We start from the raw sequence: 22554 nt of genomic DNA on the forward strand, positions 1-22554 counted from the left end.
TATCTCAGGAAGGATGTGCTGGCCCTGGAGAGCGTCTAGAGAAGGTTCACGAGAATGATCCCAGGAATGAAAGGCTTAACATATGAGGAACGTTTGAGGACTCTGGGTCTATACTCGATGGAGTTTAGAAGGATGAGGGGGATCTGATTGAAACTTACAGAATACTGAAAGGCCTGGATAGAGTGGACATGGGGAAGATGTTTCCATTAGTAGGAGAGACTATGACCCGAGGGCACAGCCTCAGAGTAAAGGGAAGACCTTTTAGAAGAGAGATGAGGAGAAACTTCTTTAACCAGAGAGTGGTGAATCTATGGAATTCATTGCCACAGAAGGCTGTGGAGGCTAGGTCATTGAGTGTATTTAAGACTGAGATAGATAGGTTATTGATTGGTAAGGGGATCAAAGGTTACGGGGAGAAGGCGGGAGAATGGGGTTGAGAAACTTATCAGCCATGATTGAATGGCAGAGCAGACTCGATGGGTCAAATGGCCTAATTTCTGCCTCTATGTCTTATGGCTCTTAACTTCCCTCTGAAATGGCTTAACAAGCCACTCAGTTCAAGGGCGATTAGTGATGTGCAACAAATGCTGGCCTTGCCAGTGATGCCCATGTCCCAAAAAAGAATATTGAAAAAAAAAGAGTGCAGTAACCTCAGAGGGTTGTGGGGCTGGAGGAGGTTACAGAGATAGAATGGGGCAAGGCTAGGGTGGGATCCAAAAACAAGGATGAGAATTTTAAAATAAAGACGTTGTTTGACCAGGAGCACTGAGATGTTAGAGGGCCGGGACTTACTGTGAGTTAAGGCACAGGCAGCAGAATTTTGGATAACCTCAAGTTTACGGAGGGTAGAATAGTCCATTGGTAGTAAGTGCAAGACAAAAAGCTTAGGCATGTCTCTTTTTTTCAGCAATATGGAGGGTAGAATGTGGGAAACCAGCCAAGAATGCATTGGAATAGTTGAGTCCAGAATCAAAAACTATATTTGATGTTTACATCGACCATAAGGAAGAAAGACAGAGTAATTGAACAAGGTATCTCTGGCACACCTGATTTCTGTGGTGGGTGTGATATTTTTCCTGCCTCTGTTGTCAGAAGGTGCTCCAGGCAGTCCTGAGGAGTGAAGACTTCCGCTCTGGTTCTGACTTGAGGGATTGTTTTGCTGATCCCCCTGTCCCAACATTCTATCATAGCAGGACGCAGCACAGAAGGACGTTCATCCCATCGTGCTTGAATGTTGCCTCTCGTGGGAGCCCAAAAAAAAAAGCCCTCCTGCTGTAAGGCGATCCACCTTTATTGACTAGCAAAAAAAAAAAATGGGGGGGGCAGTTCATGTTGGGGCTTGTCAGGCAGGGGGTGATCTCCTCCCTCTATTACACACCCTCCTCCAAAGGGAAGAAGGCAAAGAACTGAAAGCAGCACCCTGAATTTGTTGACAGCAAGGGGAATGAAAGTTGCTGCATCCATGGACTGACAGATGAAAGAACTGGTGTTGATTTTATAACCGAATTAAATCAACCAGCACCCACAGACCTGGGAGGGGAAGGGAAAGAGGGTAAGGGGGGGGTGGGGTTGGTGTTTGTGGCGTAGTAGAGCCTTCCAACGTCATGTGTGGCATTAGAGCCAAAGGTAATTAACGGCACAACCGACAGAGGGATTGAAGAGCAAAGAAAGGGAAAGGGAGAGAGAGAGCAAAGAAAGAGGAAGGAAGGGAAGAAAGAAGGGGCGGTGCACGTGTTGCTGGAGAGCTAGAGGGGGCAGCAGTGCGTGAAACCTGTTATAAGTAGGAAGGCGATCAAAACCGAAAGAGGAGAAAGAGAAAAAAAAAGAAATCAGCCACGGGAAAAGCCTTTCTTCCCCCACCCCACCCCACCCCCCAAAAAAAAACCTGAAAGTATTATTTTTGTAAATATCTCCCACATTTGGAATTACATGTCATTTTTTATTTTTAAAAAAAATCGTTTTTAATCCTCCTCCTCGGTCAATGCAAATATTTATTTTCAGTGTAGGAACATATACATAGAGAGAGAGAGGGAGGGGGAGAGAGAGAGAGGTGGAGCAGATTTGTAAAGTTGAAGTTACCTCAGCTCTCACACCACACACACACACAGAGAGGGGAGTGAGGGAGCAATGAGGGTGAAAGTGGGCTTCCTCTTACGGAGTTTGCTGATCATCGGGACTTTCCTGGCGCTGATGGGGCTCTGGTCCAAGCTCCTCTCATCCCAAAGCGACGAGAACAACCCCTTCGGGCGGCAGATGGTGAGTGAATATGTCGGTGAGGGAGGGGGGAAGGGAGCCCTTCTCGAGGCTTGGAGATGGCGGCCCGTTACTGGCGGGGTTGCCATGGCGACCGGGGGGGGGGGGGGGCGGGGGGCGTTGCAGGCGGCTCCCTCTGCAGCCAGTCTAGACTCTTGTCTGTTTGTTTATTTATTTATAATAACCTCCCCCCCCCCTCAGCTAGGGAAAAAAAAAGCAATCGGTTTTTTTTTATTAACCTAATTTTTGTTTTCTACCTAATTTATTGTTTGCAGGGGGGTGGGGGTGGGGGAGGGGGTGGTTGGTTTTTGGCAGCAAACACATCAAACTAACGGTTCAAAATTAGACCAGATGAAGCTGTGAGGCCTGGCTTCAGGCCCCAGGATGTGGCTGTGAGTTAAGGTACGAGTTTCAAGCGCTTTCCTGAGAAGGTATTAGGTGGATGGGGGAGGATGTGAAAACGTCTTGAAGGTCTGGTTTACCATGGTGCATGCTCTGAATTGATTTTTTTTTGAGTCCCTTTGCTTTTCAGCCCTCTCCTGTAACTGCCCTGACATTCTTGTGTGGTGTCAGCACTTGGGTTCCTTTTTCTAAAGAAAATTGAAAGGGTTAATTTAAAATATTTTAAATCCCAACCCCCCCCCTTCTGTTCATCTAATCTATTTTTTTTTCTTTCAAGCCATACCCCCCAAGCCAGCAGTACAGTGCCTCACTTTATAGAAGTCAGGTTGAATGGCTATTATTCTCCACTAGCAAAGAATAATTGTTGTTTTGAGCCCTTTGCGCAGAATAACTATAAATCTGTTCTCTCCCCCCCCCCCCCCCCACTTCCTTGAGTTTATGCCAGTTAGCTTTAATCCCTCAGGAATAGTGCTTTTGTCCTTTTTGAAGAGGAAAGTTTGATTTTTTTTTCTTCCTTCCCCACCCAGCCCCAGCAGAAGACAGTCATGCTGCCACTTACATTTTGCTATTTGATTCTTTCAGAGGACTTCACTGTGATAGACAGTAGGAGGCACTGTAATCTGTTGCATTCAATTAGATTATAACTTTGGTTTAATAAACCCCACTACTTCGTGGATGGACACATTTATAAGAAAACATGTCTGTTGTTTTGCTTCATTTATTCTTTTTTACCTAAGAATTAATCTTAGGTCAGCAAGTCACTTGTAGGCTTATCAAATATAAATTGGGGATATCAAATGTCATCAAGCTTTCATGGTCACCAGGTGAAGAATTCTGAGAATTTTTATGCTGTGAATTGTAGGAAACTCGAAATGTTGATTTGTTAATCATTCTCAGACATGAGCAACATATTAGACTACCTCTTGCGTTATGTGGAAGATTTTTTAAATACACTTAAGTTAGAATTCTCTTGAAGTCAATTGTTTTGTTAAATTTATCATGTATTCATTATATAATGTGATCTTTGGAGGTTTGGCATCTGCAGTAACCAGATCTAGAATCTTCCTTCCCTCTTCCCCCATTCCCTGTTTCAAATATTTTTTAAAAGGCAAGTGATTTGACATGGTGGCACATCCTGTGACAAATACCATGATTTTCAACACAAGGCATAGTATCCGAGTGTGCAACTTTGCTTGAAGCCCCAGTGGTCAACTTTTTAATGAACATAATGATGGTCTGAGCAGGTAGACTGAGCAGAAATGGCGACATGAATATGCATGACGGTAACAAAAGGATAGAGAAATATTCGACTGAGGCTCAGCCTGAGAGATACTGCACTTGCCTCTATGATATTGGCATTTATTTTATTGCAACAAACCATTTGTCCTCATTATAAATAACTACACATACAGGGAACTATTTCAAGGCTGTAATGTAATTTTCGGTTTCATTTGATGGATGTAAGTGATCTGGCTCTGCTGTAGTATAGATCATCTGCACTCGTCAGATGACAGTTTTATCCTTTCTTGCAAGTACTTGGTGCCAGTAATTTTCTATGTTTGTATTTGGTACTGTCTTTCTGCTTGCTGCAAATATATCCAGTGTAGTTCTGCCTTTTCCTACCACTTGCCGGTCAGTGTATGTGGGTTTCTGTGTTGAGTTATGTAAACCTTTCCTGCAGATCAAGCAATGGATTCAGACTGCTAGTTTTAATCATTGCATCTTGAGTGGAAATTGTTTTTTTCCTATTCTCATAGTCTGAATTCATTTTCAAAAAGGAAGTCTTATTGATGTTTCTTCTACTATTGGTTGGAAACCCGATGATACCTTTCGTAATTTGAAAAAAAAATGATATTGTACCAGATCAGAACAGCAGGTACACATGTGGGGAAAATTTAGACACTTAACATTTGTGCCCTAGAAAATTTTTAAAAATTGAATTAAGTGGAATAGAGGGGGGTGGGGGAACTGCTTTCCTACTTATTTGCCAGATATGAGAAAGATTTCTTAAAAGCGTTCATTCTTTGCTTATGAGCATCACTGGTATGATTGGCATTTGTTGCCTTGAGAAGGTATTGCTGATCAGTCTTCCTGAGCCGCTGTATATGTGAATCTTAGTTGCGGTTTAATACAACTAGGTGGTTTCTTGGGCCAGAGGGAAGTTAAGAGTCAATTGTATTGGTGCGAGACTGGAGTCATATACAGACCACACTGGTTTACTTCATTCCTTAAGGGACACTAGTGAACCATTTGAGTTTTTACAACAATCTGACAACTTCATGGTTACTGTCACTAATGCAAGCTTTAACCTGAATATTTAAAAACCGAACTCTCATTCTCTCGTATTATTCGTCCATTAGCAATCATTATGCTACTGTATCTATTCTGTGACCTATAAAACATAGACTAAGTTGTGCAAATACATTATAACTGACCTCAGTTCTGGCATTCTAACGTTTTATTTTACATTGCAGTTGTAATTTTGAGTGCATAGGTTGGTAGGCTTTTTATAACCAATTTTTAAAATGCTTCTGTGCTGTAATGACATGGAATATCTGGCACATTCCATCGGCTGTGAAGCAGAAAAGAAATGAGGCTTTACCACCTAGATATTTAAAATGAAAGTCCTGAGCAAAGTACAAATAATAATCTGTTCCTTAAGTTAATATTACCCTGCAGAATGTTTCAGTAGTGTTTTACACTGGCTTAACACCTGTAGATTATTCCTCATTTGAGATATTTATATCTACTCGATATAGTCCTGTGTATCATGTGCTACATTGTATTAAATCTGTCCATAACAGGGAAAGAAATAATACTTTACTGATTCACTGAAGTAAAATTCAGGAAGGATTCCATCAGATCAAACACTGAAATGTGCAGAACTGGTTCAAAAATTATTTCCAGTTATCTCAATTTGGTGGCCTTCATCTTGATTTCTGACTCAATTGTGTATACACCTAATAGAAAAGAGAAAAAAACTTCACAAAATGCTTTTTGTCCAATGAATCACTCTTGAAGTGTGATCACTGTTTCATAGGCAAATTGCTTACAGAGAGGCCATATAAGCACTGAAATAAGCAACCAGTTAATCTATTTTTGGCTGTGATTGAAGGATAAAGGTTGACTGGGACACCAGGAGAATTGCTCTGTTTTTCAAATGGTGGCATGGGATCTTTTATCTCAGTTTAATTCTTCATTTGAAAGGTGGCATCACCAACATTGCAGCAGTCCCTTAGTGAGTTATAGCTTTTAATAGTACATACTATGTGCAAGAGAATTTCATGGGGTGTGGTGGGTGGGTTAACTGGTGTGCTATGACGCGAGCTGCATGACTAAACAGAAAAGTTTACAGATAATGATCAGGCTGGGACCAAAAATGAAATATTATTTTATTTTCAGTATTTTACACAAATCGAGCTGATTTCTGAAGTAAAGATGTTTTACGTGACTAGTTTGTGTGTTGCTGAGGAGGAGAAAGGATGAATTGTTTCATGTGTAATTGTGTTGAACCCAGTGGTAACTTGTAAAATTTTTTGTTCTTTTGTATCATTGCCTCCTACTGTCAAACTAACCTAATCATTGTTGAACTTAGCCCTGTCATCTTCCAGTATTGACGAGTGTTTACAATTCATTGGACCACACAATGTTTGGGAACCAAAGGACATTTGATTTTTTTTTCACCTGCATCCTGAATACTGTGACTCCTATTACATTTCACCCTGCCAAAAAAAACTGTGACTTCTGTTCGGATTAGCTAACTAAGCATAGAATCTAGACCTTCCTTATTCGTGTTACTCAGTGCCACGTCACCTGCAGAGCTGAGAAACGGTGTTTTCTCAAGGGGGGACGAAAAGTGTGAGAATTTCAGCAAACAGTAAGAGAAGAGTCATTCAATACACGTGGCTGAGAGAAGAATCAGCAACAACAGCATTTCAGGTGGGATAACAGCCATACAAACCTCTCATTACAGCTACAAAATTAGGTGAGCACAGGGTATCTCTGGCAAGAGTATCAGAAACTCAAGACCAATACAGTAAAGAAGAAACAGTAAACTTGAAAATCCATTTTGCAGTTGTCCTTTGAAATGGAAGAACAATTTATTGACATTGTATGGACATGTAATTATGAGTATTAAGTTCACAGAAGACTTGCAACTTAAGTGAAACTTAATGTTATCTAATAATATATTCTAAATTGAATGATTAACAATCTGATAGCTTCATGGTCACTGTTACTAATGATTAACAGCTGGATAATAAGAAAATAAAGGTGCTTAATGTTAATGCTATATGGGAAGCAATGGTCAAGAAATATGCTCATGGTATTTATTAATAATTAGCATTCTACTTACAATACCATTGTCAAAGTTTATAATTTATTAACAGCCCACCACCACCATCTCAAGTGCAATTAGGGATGGGCAATAAATACTGGCTTAGCCAGCAATGCCCACATCCCATGAATGATTTAAAAAAAGGTAAGGAGTCTCCAAATTATGAGTAATTTAACCAGCTGCTTCTCTCAGTTGTGGAATAGGCTGCCTTCTAGCAGAAACTGTGACAGACTAAAGATCCGTCTGGTTTTGGATTTTAGGAATATCTGTATTTTATATTTTGAAATTAATTCTTAATCTTTCTGGTCTCTCGCTGTTTTTCTAAAATATTTTTCTGAAGTGGCTGGCTGGGATCGGTCTGCTTCTGTAAGAGATATGGAAAAGAATTCGGCATTTTTTAGCTAGTATGTAAAGTTACTCAGTTACTTCAAAATTACCCGGTTCCATTTTATGTTGATATTTTTCCAACAAGTGCAAAACAAAATTGTACTCGTACATTTAAAAAAAAAATGGATCACCAGAATCTTGATAACTTATTCATCCATTTGCAGCTGTCTCATTGGGGAGTCCATCAACAAGATTGTCACCATTTGATTGCACCCCCCAGTCTCTATCTCAGATTGAAACAGACTGTTTGCAGTCTCTACTACATTCAACCATGAGTTCAGCTTCTGACCCCGATGTCCTCCCAACACAAAGACCACCTACTTCCACCTCCATGACATCGCCCTTCTGCTGCAGACACTCCAATCCATGCCTTTTGTCACTTCCAAACTAGGTTATTCTAATGCTCGCATCCTCCACTCTTTATAACTCACAGCTCGTGCAAAACTCTGCTGCGTGTACCCCATGCAACATCATTATCCTCCTCATCCATAACTCCTGTCTTTATACATACGAACATAAATATTTGGAGCAGGATTAGGCTATTCGACCCCTTGAGTCTGCTTCGCCATTCAATAAGATCATGACTGATCTGGTTGTGGCCTCAACTGCACATTCCCACCTGGCCATGATAACCTTTAACTCCTTTGACAGACTACCTCTGCCTTAAAAATATTCAATGACCCTGCCCCCACCATTCTTTGGGAATAAAGTTCCACAGACTCACGATTCTCGGGGAGAAAAAAAGTTCTCCTCATCTCTGTCTTAAATGGGAGACCCCTTATTTTTAAACTGTGTCCCCTAATTGTAGTCTCTCCCAGAGGGAGAAACTTTCTTTTGGTATCCACCCTATGAAGACCCCACAGGATCTCTTGCGTTTCAATAAGATCACCTCTCATTTTCCTAAACTCCAATGGATATAAGCCCAACCGTCCAACTTTTCCTGTAAGATAACCCCCCCCCACCCCCATTCCAGTTATCAATCTAATGAACCTTCCCTGAACTGCTTCTAACACATTTGTATCCTTTCTTAAATAAGGAGACCAAAACTGCAGACAGTACTCCAGATATCACCAACACCCTGTACAACTGTAGCAAAACATCCCTACTTTTTACATTCCATTTCCCTTTCAATAAATGACAACATACCATTTGCCTTCCTAATCACTTGCTGTGCCTGTATACTAAATTTTTGCGATTCATGTATGAGAAAACCCAGATCCCTCTGGGCTTTGCAATCTCTCCCCATTTAAATAATATATTGCTTTTCTATTCTTCCTGCCAAAGTGAACAAGTTCACATTTTCCCACATTATGTTTCACCTGCCAAATTTTTGCCCACTCACTTGACCTATCTATATCCCTTTATCCCTATACCTCCTTATGTCCTCTTCATAGTCTACTTTTCTACCTATCTTTGTGTCACCAACAGATTTAGCAACCACACATTCAGTCCCTTCATCCAAGTCATTGATATAAATTGTAAATAGTCCCTGTGGCACTCCACTCATCATATCTTGCCAGCCCAAAATGACCCATTTATGCCTACTGTCTGTGTCCTGTTAGCTAACCAATCTTTTATCCATGCTGGTATGTTACACCCTACACAATGAGCTCTTATTTTAAATAGTAACCTTTGATGTGGCACCTTGTCAAATGCCTTCCAGAAACTGAAGTACAGCACATCCACAGATTCCCTGTTATCCATGTTGACCTCCATTTGCTCCTGATCCTCCAACTTCTCAAATTTAGAATTCTCACCTTTCTGTTTGGGTCAGTTAACAGAGATGCCATGCTTTAGGTACATTAAAATGAGGCTCTGTCTGCACTCTCAGGTGAACAGAAAAGATCCCACAGCACTATTCGAAGAAGAGCAGGGTTGGTCTCACAGTATCTTGGCCAACATTTATTCTTAAACCTGGCTGGAGAGTCTAGAATCTAGGATCATAGCCTAAGGATAAGATGTTGGCCATTTAGGACTGAGATGAGAAGATATTCCTTCACCCAAAGGATTGTGACTCTTTGGAATTCTCTACCCCTACGGGCTGTGGATGTTTAGTCAATGAATTTATTCAAAACAGCGATTGATAAGATTTTGTTTGGGCATTAAGAGAATCAAAGGCAGGAAGCTGAGTTGATTTGTAATTTCAGCTATGATCTTATTGAATAGTAGTAGTATTGCATAGCATTGCAGGTTCGAGGTGGGGTATGGCCTCCTCCAGCTCTTTTTATTTTTTTATCTTATTACCAAAACAGATGATGTAGTCATTTATTTCATTGCTGTTAGTGGGACCTTTGCTGTGCAAAAATTGGCTGGCACTTTACCTATGTAACAGTGTTTGCACTTTAAAAATGCTTCATTGACTAAAATAATTTGCGACTGCCTGAGATTGTGAAAGGCACTGTATAAATGCAAGTTCTTTCTTTAAAACTTGCCTCCGACCAATCATTTGGATGCATTCCTAATATTTTCTTTGGTTTGGTGTCCGTTTTTGCCTGATTACACCTCTAGTGAGCAGTGTGGGACATTTTTCTCCATGCAAGCTGTTGCGTGAATTGATTGGATTTTAAGAGGTCACCCCACTTCCTGGGAAGCCTAATTTCATTGGGCCAATCACTGCAAGAATTGTTTCTCAGTGGGTGATCTTTGATAAATTGTCCACATGTATGTTGAAGTAATTATTTTTTTAAACCTCAGTGTCTTTGCTCATCTTTGTCTTTCAGAATCTTTCCATTAAAGGTACATTTTTCTCCTGAAAATACATTATCTCAGAATTTGTTGCAGTTAATTGAATTTGCCACTTGTTTACCAATTCCACCAACCTTTGCCCTCCATTTGACAAACCAGCTACTTTGTGTCTTCAGCAATTTCAATATCATGCTCTTTATGTCCATCTAAATCAGATGGATCCAGAAATGCTGTCCAGAATAGATCACTTCTAAACTTCCCCAATCCAAGTATCACTCTTTAATCTTAACCTTCTGTTACAGTACCTCACTCTCCACTTGTTGCTCCATGCTAACTGTTTCCTTTTACCACTTACCCAGATTGCTCCTGGTCCGACGAAAGGCCATCACTGAAACAGTAACTCTTTCTCTCTCCAAAGATGCCGCCTGACCTGCTGAGTATTTCCAGTAATTTTTATTTCAGATTTTCCAGTACCACAGTGTTTTCTTTGCTACAATTCTGTCACTAGTGGTTCTAGAATTCTGTAATTAAAGGAACTGCAGCGGTTCTAGAAGGCAGCTCACCACCAGCTTCTCAAGGGCAATTAGGGAATGGCAATAAATCCCTAGCCAGCGAAGCCCACATCCTGCAAAAATTAATTTTTAAAAAAATTATGAACTGAAGCACAAATTTATTTGAAAAATTATGCCGCCAAGGAAAACAGTATTTCAGACCAACTCTTGTTTATTGATTTGATTCTTCTTTCTTTTGTGCCTGGCTCACTTGAATGCCTTAGAGTTCCTATACCTGTGTCTGTGGGTTTTCTTCATCGGAATCCCTCCTACTTGCACCACAGTTATGTTGTCAAATTATTCCAGTTGGTATGTTTGTTGGATTGCTTAGTAAAATAGGATAAACCTGTTTTTAAGATCAAATCCAGGATTTATTGTTTTTAATAAACATATTGTAAAGAAGAAGCCAGTAAGTAGATTCATTACAACCAGTTTCTCTACAAGATGGAGCACCATAGCATCAAGATCTTATAGGACCTCCATCAGCTCACTTTGCGAAGATTATGAGGTGCTTATTTTGCTGTTTGCAAATTGGTTTGCTCTCAAACCTGAGAAACCTTTCATTTGGCAAATTCATATAATTAGGGCATCTGTTATGAGCAGTTAATTTTACTGCATTTAACTGCTCATGCATATACAGTAAGTAGTGTTCATTACATTTTGTTCCAGTTATACATCTTGTGTCAAAGAGTGGATGATAGCGCATACACTTGCATGTAACTGTACAATGTCAACACTTATTCCTGAAACCCATCCCATGTTCTTGTTGGTTTTGGGGTAAGGAAAGGGTAATCATTGATTAAATAGCTGCTGCCCTTCCCTTCCTATTCTCTGTCCTCCCTACCCCACCTGTTATGAGCCTCCTCCCAATCATTAATAAAGTAATGGATGGATTCATTAATCGTGCTATCAGGCAACAGCTACTTACCAGTAAGCTGTTCACTGATACTTTAAGTGCTAGCAGAATAATTTGGCTCCAGACTTATCACAGACATTGTGCGCAAAAGTGCTAGAATAGACATATCTGGTATTGACATCACAACAAAGTTTACCATATATGGCACTAAGAAACCCCAATACTGAACAGTGGGAGACAAAATAGTGGTTATGTCACTGGGCTAATAATCCAGAGGCCCAGGCCAATGCCCAAGGGCCATGGAATCAAACCCTACCACGCAACTGGTAGAATTTAAATTCAATTAACAAATCTAGAATATAAAGCTAGTCTCAGGAATGGTAACCATGACAACTATCATTGATCATCGTAAAAACCCAACTGGTTCACTGATGTTCTTTCGGGAAGGAAATCTGCCTTCCTTACCTGGTCTGGCCTGCATGTGACCCACAGCAATGCGGTTGGGTTACTCTTAACTATTCTCTGAAATGGCCAAACAAACCACTCGTTTCAAAGGAAATTGGGGATGGGCAACAAATGCTGGCCTTGCCAATGATGCCCACATTTCATGAGAAAATAAAGGAAAAGAAAGGAGAAGCCCCCCCAGTGGCTCAAGTCAGATCTGATGCAAGCGATTATGGTTGTGTATGACAGAGACGAGCCATCACAGCTCCAGAACATCATGGCAGGTGTTCCTCAGGAAAATACCTCAACCTGGCTGCCTTCAGTTGCTTCAATGACCTTCGTTCATCCTAGGATAGTGTGGTGCTATTTGCTGCTGAGTCTATAATATTTAGCTCCACCTGCACCTCCTCTAATAATAACATAGTCCATGCTAGTCTGCAACAAGACTTGTATGAATTGAATGAATGAACTTGCATTTTATACAAACTTTGGGGTTTTAAAGCAGTTTACAGCCAAAAAACTTTTTTAAAATGTCACTGTTGCAATGAGGAAATGCAGCAACCAATTTTGCACACAAAGTTCCACCAGCAATGTCATAATGTCCACATAAATATTTTAGTGATGTTGATTTGAGGGCTAAATATTGGCCCAAAACATCGATCCTTTGTGCCCATCTGAGAGGCAAGACAGGGCCTCAGTTTCACTCCCTCCGTACTGAATTAAAGTGTTAGCCTAGGTTTTGTACTTCAGCCTTTGTAGCTGAACTTGAACCCACACCACAATGACCCAGAGGCGATAATATTTGGGCATGAGCTGACAAGTGGAAATTAACACACTCAATCATTTTTTTACATGGTTAAAAGCTAGGAACAGTGAATATATGCAAGGGTTCCTGTACATAGACTACTACATCTTGGTGATCTGCTACAAAAAGAATCATGGGTTAATGAAATGTTAGCCTTTATAACTAGAGAGCTGGAATATAAAGGGAAGGAAGCATTGCAACAAAGCCCTGATTAGAGCATAACTGGAGTATTGTGTACAGTTCTGGACACTGCACCTTAGGGTATTTTGGCCTTGGAAGGCGTGCAGTGCAGGTTCATCAGAATGTTACCAGGGCTGCATGGTTTAGATTATGAAGAGAGATTACCTAAATTGGGATTGTCCTTCCTTGAATATAGAAGATGAAGAGTTGTTTGATTTGAGGTTTTTAGATTTCTGAAAAGAATGGATAAGGTAGATAGAGAGAAACCTTTGCTGCTGGTGGGGGATTCTTGGACAATTCTGGATTGAAGTTAGGGAACACTTCTTCATGCAGTGAGTGGTAGAAGTTTGGAACTCTCAAACAGTAGTAAATGCTATCTCAATTTATATTTTTAAATCTGAGGTCAATTGATTTTTGCTAGTATTAAGGGATACGGAGCAGGTGGATGGAGTTAGCATATTGATCAGCCATGATCTCATTGATAAGTGAAACTGGCTCAAGGGGCTAAATGGCCTCCTGTTTCTATGAGAACATTTAGCATGTTGCTGGTTTTGTTTCACTTGCTGTGAAATAAAGCTGCTTAATGAGCCATACCAAGCCTCACCACAAAATGTTTGCCTTTGGATTGATTGACAAAGCACACATGAAAGACTTAAATCTGGTCCAGATACATGGGTGTGTTATACTATCATGCAAGTAGATGTAAGTCAACTCCCAGGAGTTGAGTAAGACATTTGGACCACCATGCCAGTGGATGATTCCAGGGACTTTGAGAAAGGTCTGACAGCAGACCTGATTTTTTTTTTAACCAGGCTTATTTTGGGTAAATTAAATCCTTCTGTCAGCATTGCTTTTATTCTTTTGAAGGTAACAGTGCCAAGTTTTATGCAAAAGGCTTCGATTTAACCTTGGGCTTCAAGTGATGCCAATAAAGCCCTCAACGTTTTTCACTCTTGTTTATGGCATCATTTGAACACCATCTTTCTGCATTTTACAATGTATAATCTGAGAAAACCAACAGCATGCAGCAAATAAAATAAATAAATGTGCAAATTATGTTTTAAAAAAAAGTTTGTGCTGCCTTCAGTGCAGAAATTTGGCAGTCATTTCAATGAAAGTTGTAAAACAAAGGTTGTGGAAATTCTCTAATTAAGGTTTTATGTTCACCAGGCTTTTATCCAGAAAAGTGGCTTCCTTTGGAGATTTATTATTACACAGTGGAGATTATTCTTTACAGTTCTGCATTCACTATGTTCAGATACTTAAGTCATTGTAAGCTTTCTCTGAATTGCTAGAAAAGGTCTGCAGAATGCCACCTTTTTAACCAACTGCTAATCTTACAATTGCATCCTGTTAATATAAGAAAATGTAACAGATGCACTTGTATTTGGCTGAAATATTCTAAGCAACTTGAGAGACTGAGAAAATTCTGATATCAAGTGCACGTTTTGTAGATGTTAGCAACAAAGTTTGCAATGACATTGCACTTAATATAGAAGGCGCCAAAGGAAGTTCAGTGGTCCAGAGCTTAATCGTTGAATCCATCATCCTTATGCTCTTTGCACCATTTTAGCTGCTGGTTCCACAATGTCTCATGCATGCGTTCACATCTTTCCACGCTCTTGCGTTCCCCATCTGTAACCTCCTCCAGCCTTACTACCCTCCGAGATCTCCGTGCTGTGTATCCAACCTCAGCCAATACAAGAGTATTTACTACCCTAGGCGAATCTTCGGCTTGGTGCTGCCCCTGCCAAAATTAACTTGAGAAAATGAACACAGTAAAATGGTCCTATTATCTTTGAACCACTAAAAATTATCAAACTAACGGGTAGTTGTTATCGTGGTTCACATGCTTCACTCCCGCACCTCTCACGAGATGTCAACCTGCATCACCACGAGATCACCCAGGAGCTTTCTGGTTGAACTTGAAAACGCGGAACTCTTAGGTAGCTGGAAATTTTAGCCGGCAGCACCAATCATTCCCGGTGCATGATGCTGTATAATAGAAATTAACTGTTGTGCGTATGAATAAAAACTGAAGCAGTCTCACTTTCGAGATAATTCTTCATAAGTGGGGTTACCCAGAAATAAAAACTTTGGTGTTTTGGATATTATGTGGTGGGGTGGGGGGGGGGCGGACGGAATGTGATTTTTCGTCCACTTTCTACGTGTCTTGCTGCACTAGTGCTAGGTTTACAGATGGTAAAATGACTTGCATACTGATGCTTCAGTCGATTGCAAAATTATTTTTAGGGAAGCTCAAAAATGCAGTAGCAAAGTCTGCTTCAATTTTCACCTTTGGTATTAAAACTCAAATATACAAGAAAGGTCACGCTGAGAATTATCTCAGTAACAGCTCTAAATATTTACAGCTCTACCAGGTTCCAGCTTTTACATACTCAATTTCCATTTTATAGTAGTATTGCCTAAAATACTGTCCACATGAGCAAAGTACAATTAATTACGCTGCTGCCCTACAGTTTTGTTCTTGCTCCTAAGTCAAACTCCCTAGCAGTTGCATAATAAAGGTTGAATTGGCAAAAAAATACATTATTATGTTTTATTTAGGACCTGACAGCATTTTGTTTCATGTAGGTATTTTTTTTGAGAGACATGAAAACCAATACAAATAATTTAACTACTGAACACTTTGATCTCTCAAACAATTTACCAAAATCTTTAGCCACATGCTGTTTGAAAATCAGATCTAAATTTTCAAGTGTCCAAATCGGTGCCTTTTGTATGGTGCAGAGTGCTGGGAGGGTCTGAAAGAACTTAAGACCATCCAGAGATTCAAAAACAAAAGTATGAAGCAAACTTCAAACACCAGCAGCAATAAGTGGTTCAAGAGGAGATGCCAATCATAATTTTATGGTCATGTACCTAGCTAAACAAGTGTTGGTCTAGCAATCCCAGGGAAGGCGGCAGCTCGGTCATATCGTGAGATAAATGGCACATGAAAACTAATCAGAATCTCAGTGCAAATTAAATGTCAAGAACCACCAGTAGTCCCAACTTATCACTGTCCCATAGACCATCTGACACTGGGGAAGGTTAAGCAAAGTATTTTTTCACTCAAGCAACTTCACTTAAAAATTAGGGGAAAAGCCAAGACTATTTCAAATACTATGAACAGAATTAAACTGAAAGAGAAGACAAATTACTTAAACGGAAACTGACAAACTCCCTTTAATAGTTCGTATTCTGTACTTCAATTCACGATTTATAGATCAAAAGCACACACTGCAAATGACTGAACAAAGCACCTCAAGGTCAGCTAGATTCAATTATTTGGTCTAGTTAAGTTGCATTTCTGTGGAATTTTATAACCAAGTATAACATGAAACACATGAACATCAACAGACTTCGCAAGCATTGTCTATTTTACTCAGTGGGTCTACGCCCAGTGGAAATTGGATATAGACTACCAATTGGGGTGGGGTGGGGGAGGGATGTGGGCACCGTGGGGCTGGGAAAGAGCTGCTTGCTGCTGTAACTGCCTGCTCCGGAAAACTCAATAGGGACTGAACTGAAACTACATACTGACCTGCCTCCAGGGCATTTTTGGAAAGTAGCACATGTCATTTTAAAGTTTGAGACAGCTCAGTTTTTTTGCCACGGTGTCGATGCTGCAGTCCTGTGGCTGCCCACCCCATAATCTTGCTGCCCCAGGCGACTGCCTAGTGATTGAACCAACCCTGCCTTCAACCACCTAAGGTTTGTAATTCCCTGAACCTCTGCCTCTCTCTCATTCTTTTAAGGCATACTTTAAAAGTAGTTGTTGTATCAGCTAGGAAAATGATAGGAATGCTATAATTGTCCCATGTGTTGAGTTAGTGAGGGAAATTGGCTAGGGTTCCCACTCCTTGTTCATCATTCACTGATTCCTGCTGGGACTGTACCTCACGCAGATGTCTGTTAAAGATCACATCAGGCCTAGCTGCTGTGCCTCTCCAGTCAAAAAAAAATCCTCATTCACCGTCTAAACTTGCACATGAAACATGACTGCTTAAGTGAACTAAGACTAAGATAATACTGTGGACCCACACCCAAGAATTTCTCCCTTTTTGAGGACAGAAGGAAGCCAGAAAATCGAAAAGCACTTTCATTATGGAGATAGGTGGCTTATCTCTGGTTATAAACAGTACATTGCTGAGAATATTTCACTGGAACTAAAACATTGGAAGACTGGGAATTTATGCAATCACCAGAATCTAGTACAATCATTAGAATTAATTGAAGGATTGAGAGTTGCTATGTGCATCCAACTTTCTAGGCATCTATTAGCTTTGTACTGCTCCATGTTTTTCTCGTCCATCCCCACCCCTGCTCTGAAGATGCTGTTTCATATTCCAATATCTCAAGTACTTTGTTCCTGCGATTGATCTTGAGAAAGTTTTGGCAGTGGGTATCAGCATGGTATTCAGTTGTGAAGATTTCACAACTGACCTTTCCCTGTCAAACATGCATAGTCATTATGGTACCGAAGGAGGCCATTCAGCCCACCGAGTCCATTCTGGCTCTTTGTGGAATTAATCCAATCAGTCCCACAACCAGGATATGTACGCTTTATTAACTGCTCTTCCACCTGCCCTGCCACCTTTAATGACTTTTCCATATACACGTCTAGGTCCCTCTGCTCCTCCACACCTTTCAGAGTTGTACCCCTTATTTTATATTGTCTCTCCATGTTCTTCCTACCAAAATGAATCACCTCGCACTTCTCTGCATTGAACTTCATCCGCCACTTATCTGCCCACTCCACCAACCTGTCTATGTCCTTTTGAAGTTCTACACTGTCCTCTTCACAATTTACAAGGCTTCCAAGTTTTTATCATCTGCAAACTTTGAATTTGTACCCTGCACACCAAGATCTAGATCATTAATATATATCAAGAAAAGCAAGGGTCCCAAAACCAACCCTTGAGGAACTCCACTACAAACTTTGCTCCAGCCTGAAAAATATCCATTTAATCATTACTCGCTATTTCCTATTACTCAGCCAATTTTGTTTCCAGGTTGCTACTGACCCTTTTCTTCCATGAGCTATAACTTTGCTCAGCAGTCTGTTATGCCCTTGTCTTGAATGCCTTTTGGAAGTCCATGTACATCACATCAACAGCCTTACCCTGATCAACCCTCTCTATTGCCTATTCAAAAAAACTCCAGCAAGAAAGTTAAACACTATTTTCCCTTAAGAAACCCATGCTGGCTCTTCCTAATCTACCCGCATTATCCAATGTGACTGTTAATTTTATTCCGAATAATTTGTTTCTAGAAGCTTCCCCACCACTGAGGTTAAACTGACTTGCCTGTAATTACTGGGCTTATTCTTGCAACCTTTTTTGAACAAGGGCCTAATATTTGCAATTCTCCAATCCTCTGACACCTCCCCTGAGCCTGGGGAAGGTTGAAAGACTGTGGCCAGAACCCTGCAATATCCATCAGGCTTTAATCTGCATGTTAATTCTGCACTTAAATCGCTGAGCTGTGTCGTAACTTGTTGAGTTTCCTCTGACTTCTTGAAATGAATCTGGTCTTGGTTGAGTTGAAGGTGATTAACCATACCGTTATTAACCTTTAAAAGACCTGGAGAAGATTAGTGAAGATGTGTTTTTTAAGGTGAGGTGAAAAAACTTAAATGAAAATATCCTTAAGATGTAAGCATCTTTATTTTATGCCACCAATGGAGCACATATCGAAATATTTTCATATAAAGATACAGCGTGCTAAATCTTGAGAGCTGACCCTATTGTAACCCTGATGCAGCATTTTACTATAAGGTTAAATATTTATTTTCCCTGTCACAGAATGCAAATTTGCATTTGAAGCATGTTGTCTTTGTGAGAATAATGTAACATTATGAGCTGGCAAAACTGATGTGATTTGATATTCAAATACTTGGACCTTTGAAACACGGCTGTTTATTTTGAATCTCAACCTGAGGATGCGCAGAACTTTAAAATTGAGGAATATATTCAGTAAGATACTGCTACAATCATCCTATGCTGTGATGGTCTGAACTGTGAAAAAACCTTTGCAATCACATGCTTTAAACAGCTGCGAAGCAAAACTAAGAGCTCCAACACAAAGTAAGATTGGGAAGAGTAGAAAATGAAACTGGCAGAAATACTTGTGGAACATGCTTAGAGTTGTATCGGATGCTTTATTTAAGGGGGAGAGGGTGGTGTTGTGGTAATGTCACTGGACTAGTAATCCAGAGGCCCAGACTAACGCTCTGGGGACATGGGTTCAAATCCTAGTAGAATTTTTAAATTCAATTAATAAAATCTGGAATTGAAAGCTAGTCTCAGTAATAGTGACTGTGAAACCATTGTCGATTGTTGTAAAAGCCCACCTGGTTCACTAATGTCCTTTAGGGAAGAAAACCTGCCATCCTTACCTGGTCTGGCCAACATATAACTCCAAACATGTGATTCCAGACTCTTAACTGCCCTCTGAAATGGCCTAGCAAGCCACTCAGCTGAAAGGCAATTAGGGATGGGCAACAAATAATGGCCTTGCTAGCGACACCCACACCCCATGAAGGAATAAATTAAAAATAATAATGTTATAATCCACTTGAGTTCACGACATCCAAACAAGTATTTCGGCCTTAAAATAAACTTCAATTGATCCCTTCTCTTGACCATATATAACTAAATCAAAGATTTTCTTCCTTTCAGGGGAATATTTTAAAACTCCCTGTACCAGTATCTTGGTAAAGCTTTTCCCTGCGTCCTTGATGATGAAAGTCTTCATGCCAAACCTCAGTAGCATTGGCAGCAGTAAACATGCTATCAGCAACTGAAACTTCAGCATGAATAGAATACTATCGTTTTTCATGTATCTAGGTTCAAGTAATCGTATAAACAGCCTGTGGTTCAATGTTAGTCATACTTCTTGAATACAATTATTATGTTGTCCAGTGTGTCCATTTGCAAAATGCAGTCTTGAGACTCTCCTTATGTAATAGAACTGTCTAACGAAGTTTTTGAGTTTTCAGTATGAAAGAAAGATGTGCATTTATATCATGACTTTCATGATCTCGGGACATATCAAAGCGCTTTGCAGCCAAAGAAGTACTTCTGAAGAGTACTCACTACTGGAGTATAGAAAATTTTCTTTCTTCAACTTGAATGCCCTCAACTCCATTCCTCAATACCCCATCCAGCTCGGTCTCGGCGCCACCCCAGTCCGGAGTGAAGTCGACAGTTGAAAACAACAAAGCCTGTGGAGCAGATGGAATCCCTAATTCTGAAACTTGAAGGGGATACGCTCCTGGCACGGCTGCACAAACTCATATTCCTCATCTGGGAAAAGGAGTGCATGCCAGGAGATCTTGGGGACACTGTGCTAATGGTTGTATTCGAGTGGGGAGACAAGCCCAATGGGGACAACGACAGAGGGGTCTCCCTGCTGCCTGCCACAGGGAAGATCATTTCAAGAATCTTCCTCTCAGCGGCTGAAGAGTTCCTTCCATAATCACAGTGCGGTTTTTGTCCACAGACATGTTCTTCACCTCTCTCCCGAAAAATGGCCACAGATGTAGAGGTAATTTACAGAACAGACAAGACTCTGTTCCACCTAAGCCACTTTCATCCAAAGTGACAGTTATTGAGTTCTAGTATGCAAGATGACACTTGTGTGTGCTCCAAAGCATATGCAAAAATGGGCCTTTCACCAAACACCAAGGTCCTCTCCCAACCAGCTCCAGCAGCAAAAAAAACACCCTCTCCCCTCCTCTTTGATTTAAGGTCGATGGCAAAATCCTGGGAAATAAGTGTTTTTTTTCCATACCTTGGAAGCCTCCTTTTAACAGAGGCAGACATATACAACGAGATTCATCAATGCCTCCAGTGTGTCAGCTCAGCCTTCGGCCAACCGAGAGAAAAAGAGTATTTGAGGCCTAGGATGTAAGATTACTGGGTTACTATCAAGAATACTAATTGTTAAAATATAACTAACTTAAAAACTAACATCTAATTTTATAGTTTACTAAAACTTGACTTTATAGATACCCTCCTTTGTAGGATAGAATAGTGAGGAAACTTAAGTAGGGCACAGTATAGAAAAGATTCCAAGGTAGAGGGATTCAGGGAGTTTGTCAGATCATAAAAAGCTTGCTCACGGCAAAAATGGACAAGACCTTGAAGGCTGTTTGTGAAAAACTGCTTCTTACTCTTGCTCTCAAATAAGAAGCCACAGCATGTAAAAGCATCAAGATACAAAGGACATTACGTAATAATTACTTATGTAAATTATGTAAGTAAAGTGTCTTCACACGTGATGATTGAGCTAAGGGAGGGGTTAATTGGATAAAGCCACAATAAAAGCAACCCTCACTTTGTTTTAGCATGGCAGAGAGAAAGATCATCCGGAGACCAGAGAAAAAAATCAAGACAAGGGAGTGAGGCTTAAAAACCAAATCTGTGAGAGAAACTATTTTGTGCACTCTGCCATCCAGTATTTGACACAGGAGTATGTTCCACACTAAACTGGAAATCACTGCCCATGTTTGTTGGCGTAGCTTATCCGAAAACTGAATAAACTTGTCTTGTATTGACTTTATGTAGTCAAAGTCACAACAAAGCTTTACTGTTAAGTCTGTTCCTGCCTTAAAGAGTGCAGAGAACCCCAAAATCTTACCAGGTTCTCAAACCTGAGACTAAGGTCATGGTTTACCAGGCAGCTGTGACCACTGTGCTTCTCTATGCTTCAGAGACTTCGACTACCTACAGCAGGTACCTCAAAGCAAGATCCTTCAAATCCAATGGCAAGAAAGGCTATCCAATAGCAATGTCCTCTCCCGAGCTCACGTGCTCAGCATCGAGATGCTTAACATTCAAAACCAGCTCCACTGGGCAGGATATGTTCGTATGCCAAACACCAGACTCCCGAAGCAGCTGCTCTACTCTGAACTCAGCCGTGGCAGGAGATTCCCAGGAGGACAGAGGAAACGCTTGAGGGATGTCCTCAAAGCATCCCTGAAGAGGTCAAACACACCCACCAACTCATGGGAATCCCTGGCTTGTAACTGACTGTTATGACGTGGCAGATGATGTGTGGCAGGTGGATCAAATCCATGAGGGAAACTTGATCACACAATCACTACGGTTTTGCAATTTGTATTTATTTCGAGATGCATGCCCTGAATTCAGAAGTGATAAGTCCACCAAGACTTCAGAGATTTTTTGGAAAACTAAATTAAACATTTATTAACAAAGGAAAAGATTTCAAGCACTTACATAGGTCTACAAATTACTACTATATAATAACTCCTAAAAACGCCTAATTAATCTGGCTTTGTTACATGCCCATTAAGGCAACAGTTTTTTTTTTAAAAGATTTAAACAGATCCAAACAAGTCAACTCAATACCCTGGACAGTAGAATTCAAAGTGGCTTTTCCCGGCTTCGGTTCCTGTAGACAGCAAGCTTAATGCACAAAGACTGGAGGCTTCTCGCACTTCTGTTAACCCTTACAATGTCTTCCCTAACACACAGCCTCATTCTCCTTTATACATGTTTATCCCTTTTAATGTACATTCCATTGTTCCCATATGTCTTTGGAACTTTACCTTTCTCATATTATGAGAATTATTATATTTTCATGACACTGACCGAAATGGAGAAGGTTCATTTGGGAAGGCACC

General features: G+C 40.4%; 1 protein-coding gene across 2 annotated transcripts in view; it reads left to right on the forward strand.

The window, feature by feature from the left end:
- Positions 1-2030: 2030 nt before the first annotated feature.
- The window catches only part of galnt7 (UDP-N-acetyl-alpha-D-galactosamine: polypeptide N-acetylgalactosaminyltransferase 7), a 138321-nt gene continuing 117797 nt past the window's right edge, over positions 2031-22554 (forward strand). For both annotated transcript variants that reach the window (XM_078561451.1, XM_078561442.1), the window contains exon 1: positions 2031-2256. In XM_078561451.1, the coding sequence (XP_078417577.1) occupies positions 2128-2256 (129 nt within the window). In that variant the 5' untranslated portion in view covers positions 2031-2127. The remainder of the gene's footprint in view (positions 2257-22554) is intronic.

This window comes from Cetorhinus maximus, chromosome 2 (assembly GCF_964194155.1).
Source record: "Cetorhinus maximus chromosome 2, sCetMax3.hap1.1, whole genome shotgun sequence".
NCBI classification, from domain to species: domain Eukaryota; kingdom Metazoa; phylum Chordata; class Chondrichthyes; order Lamniformes; family Cetorhinidae; genus Cetorhinus; species Cetorhinus maximus.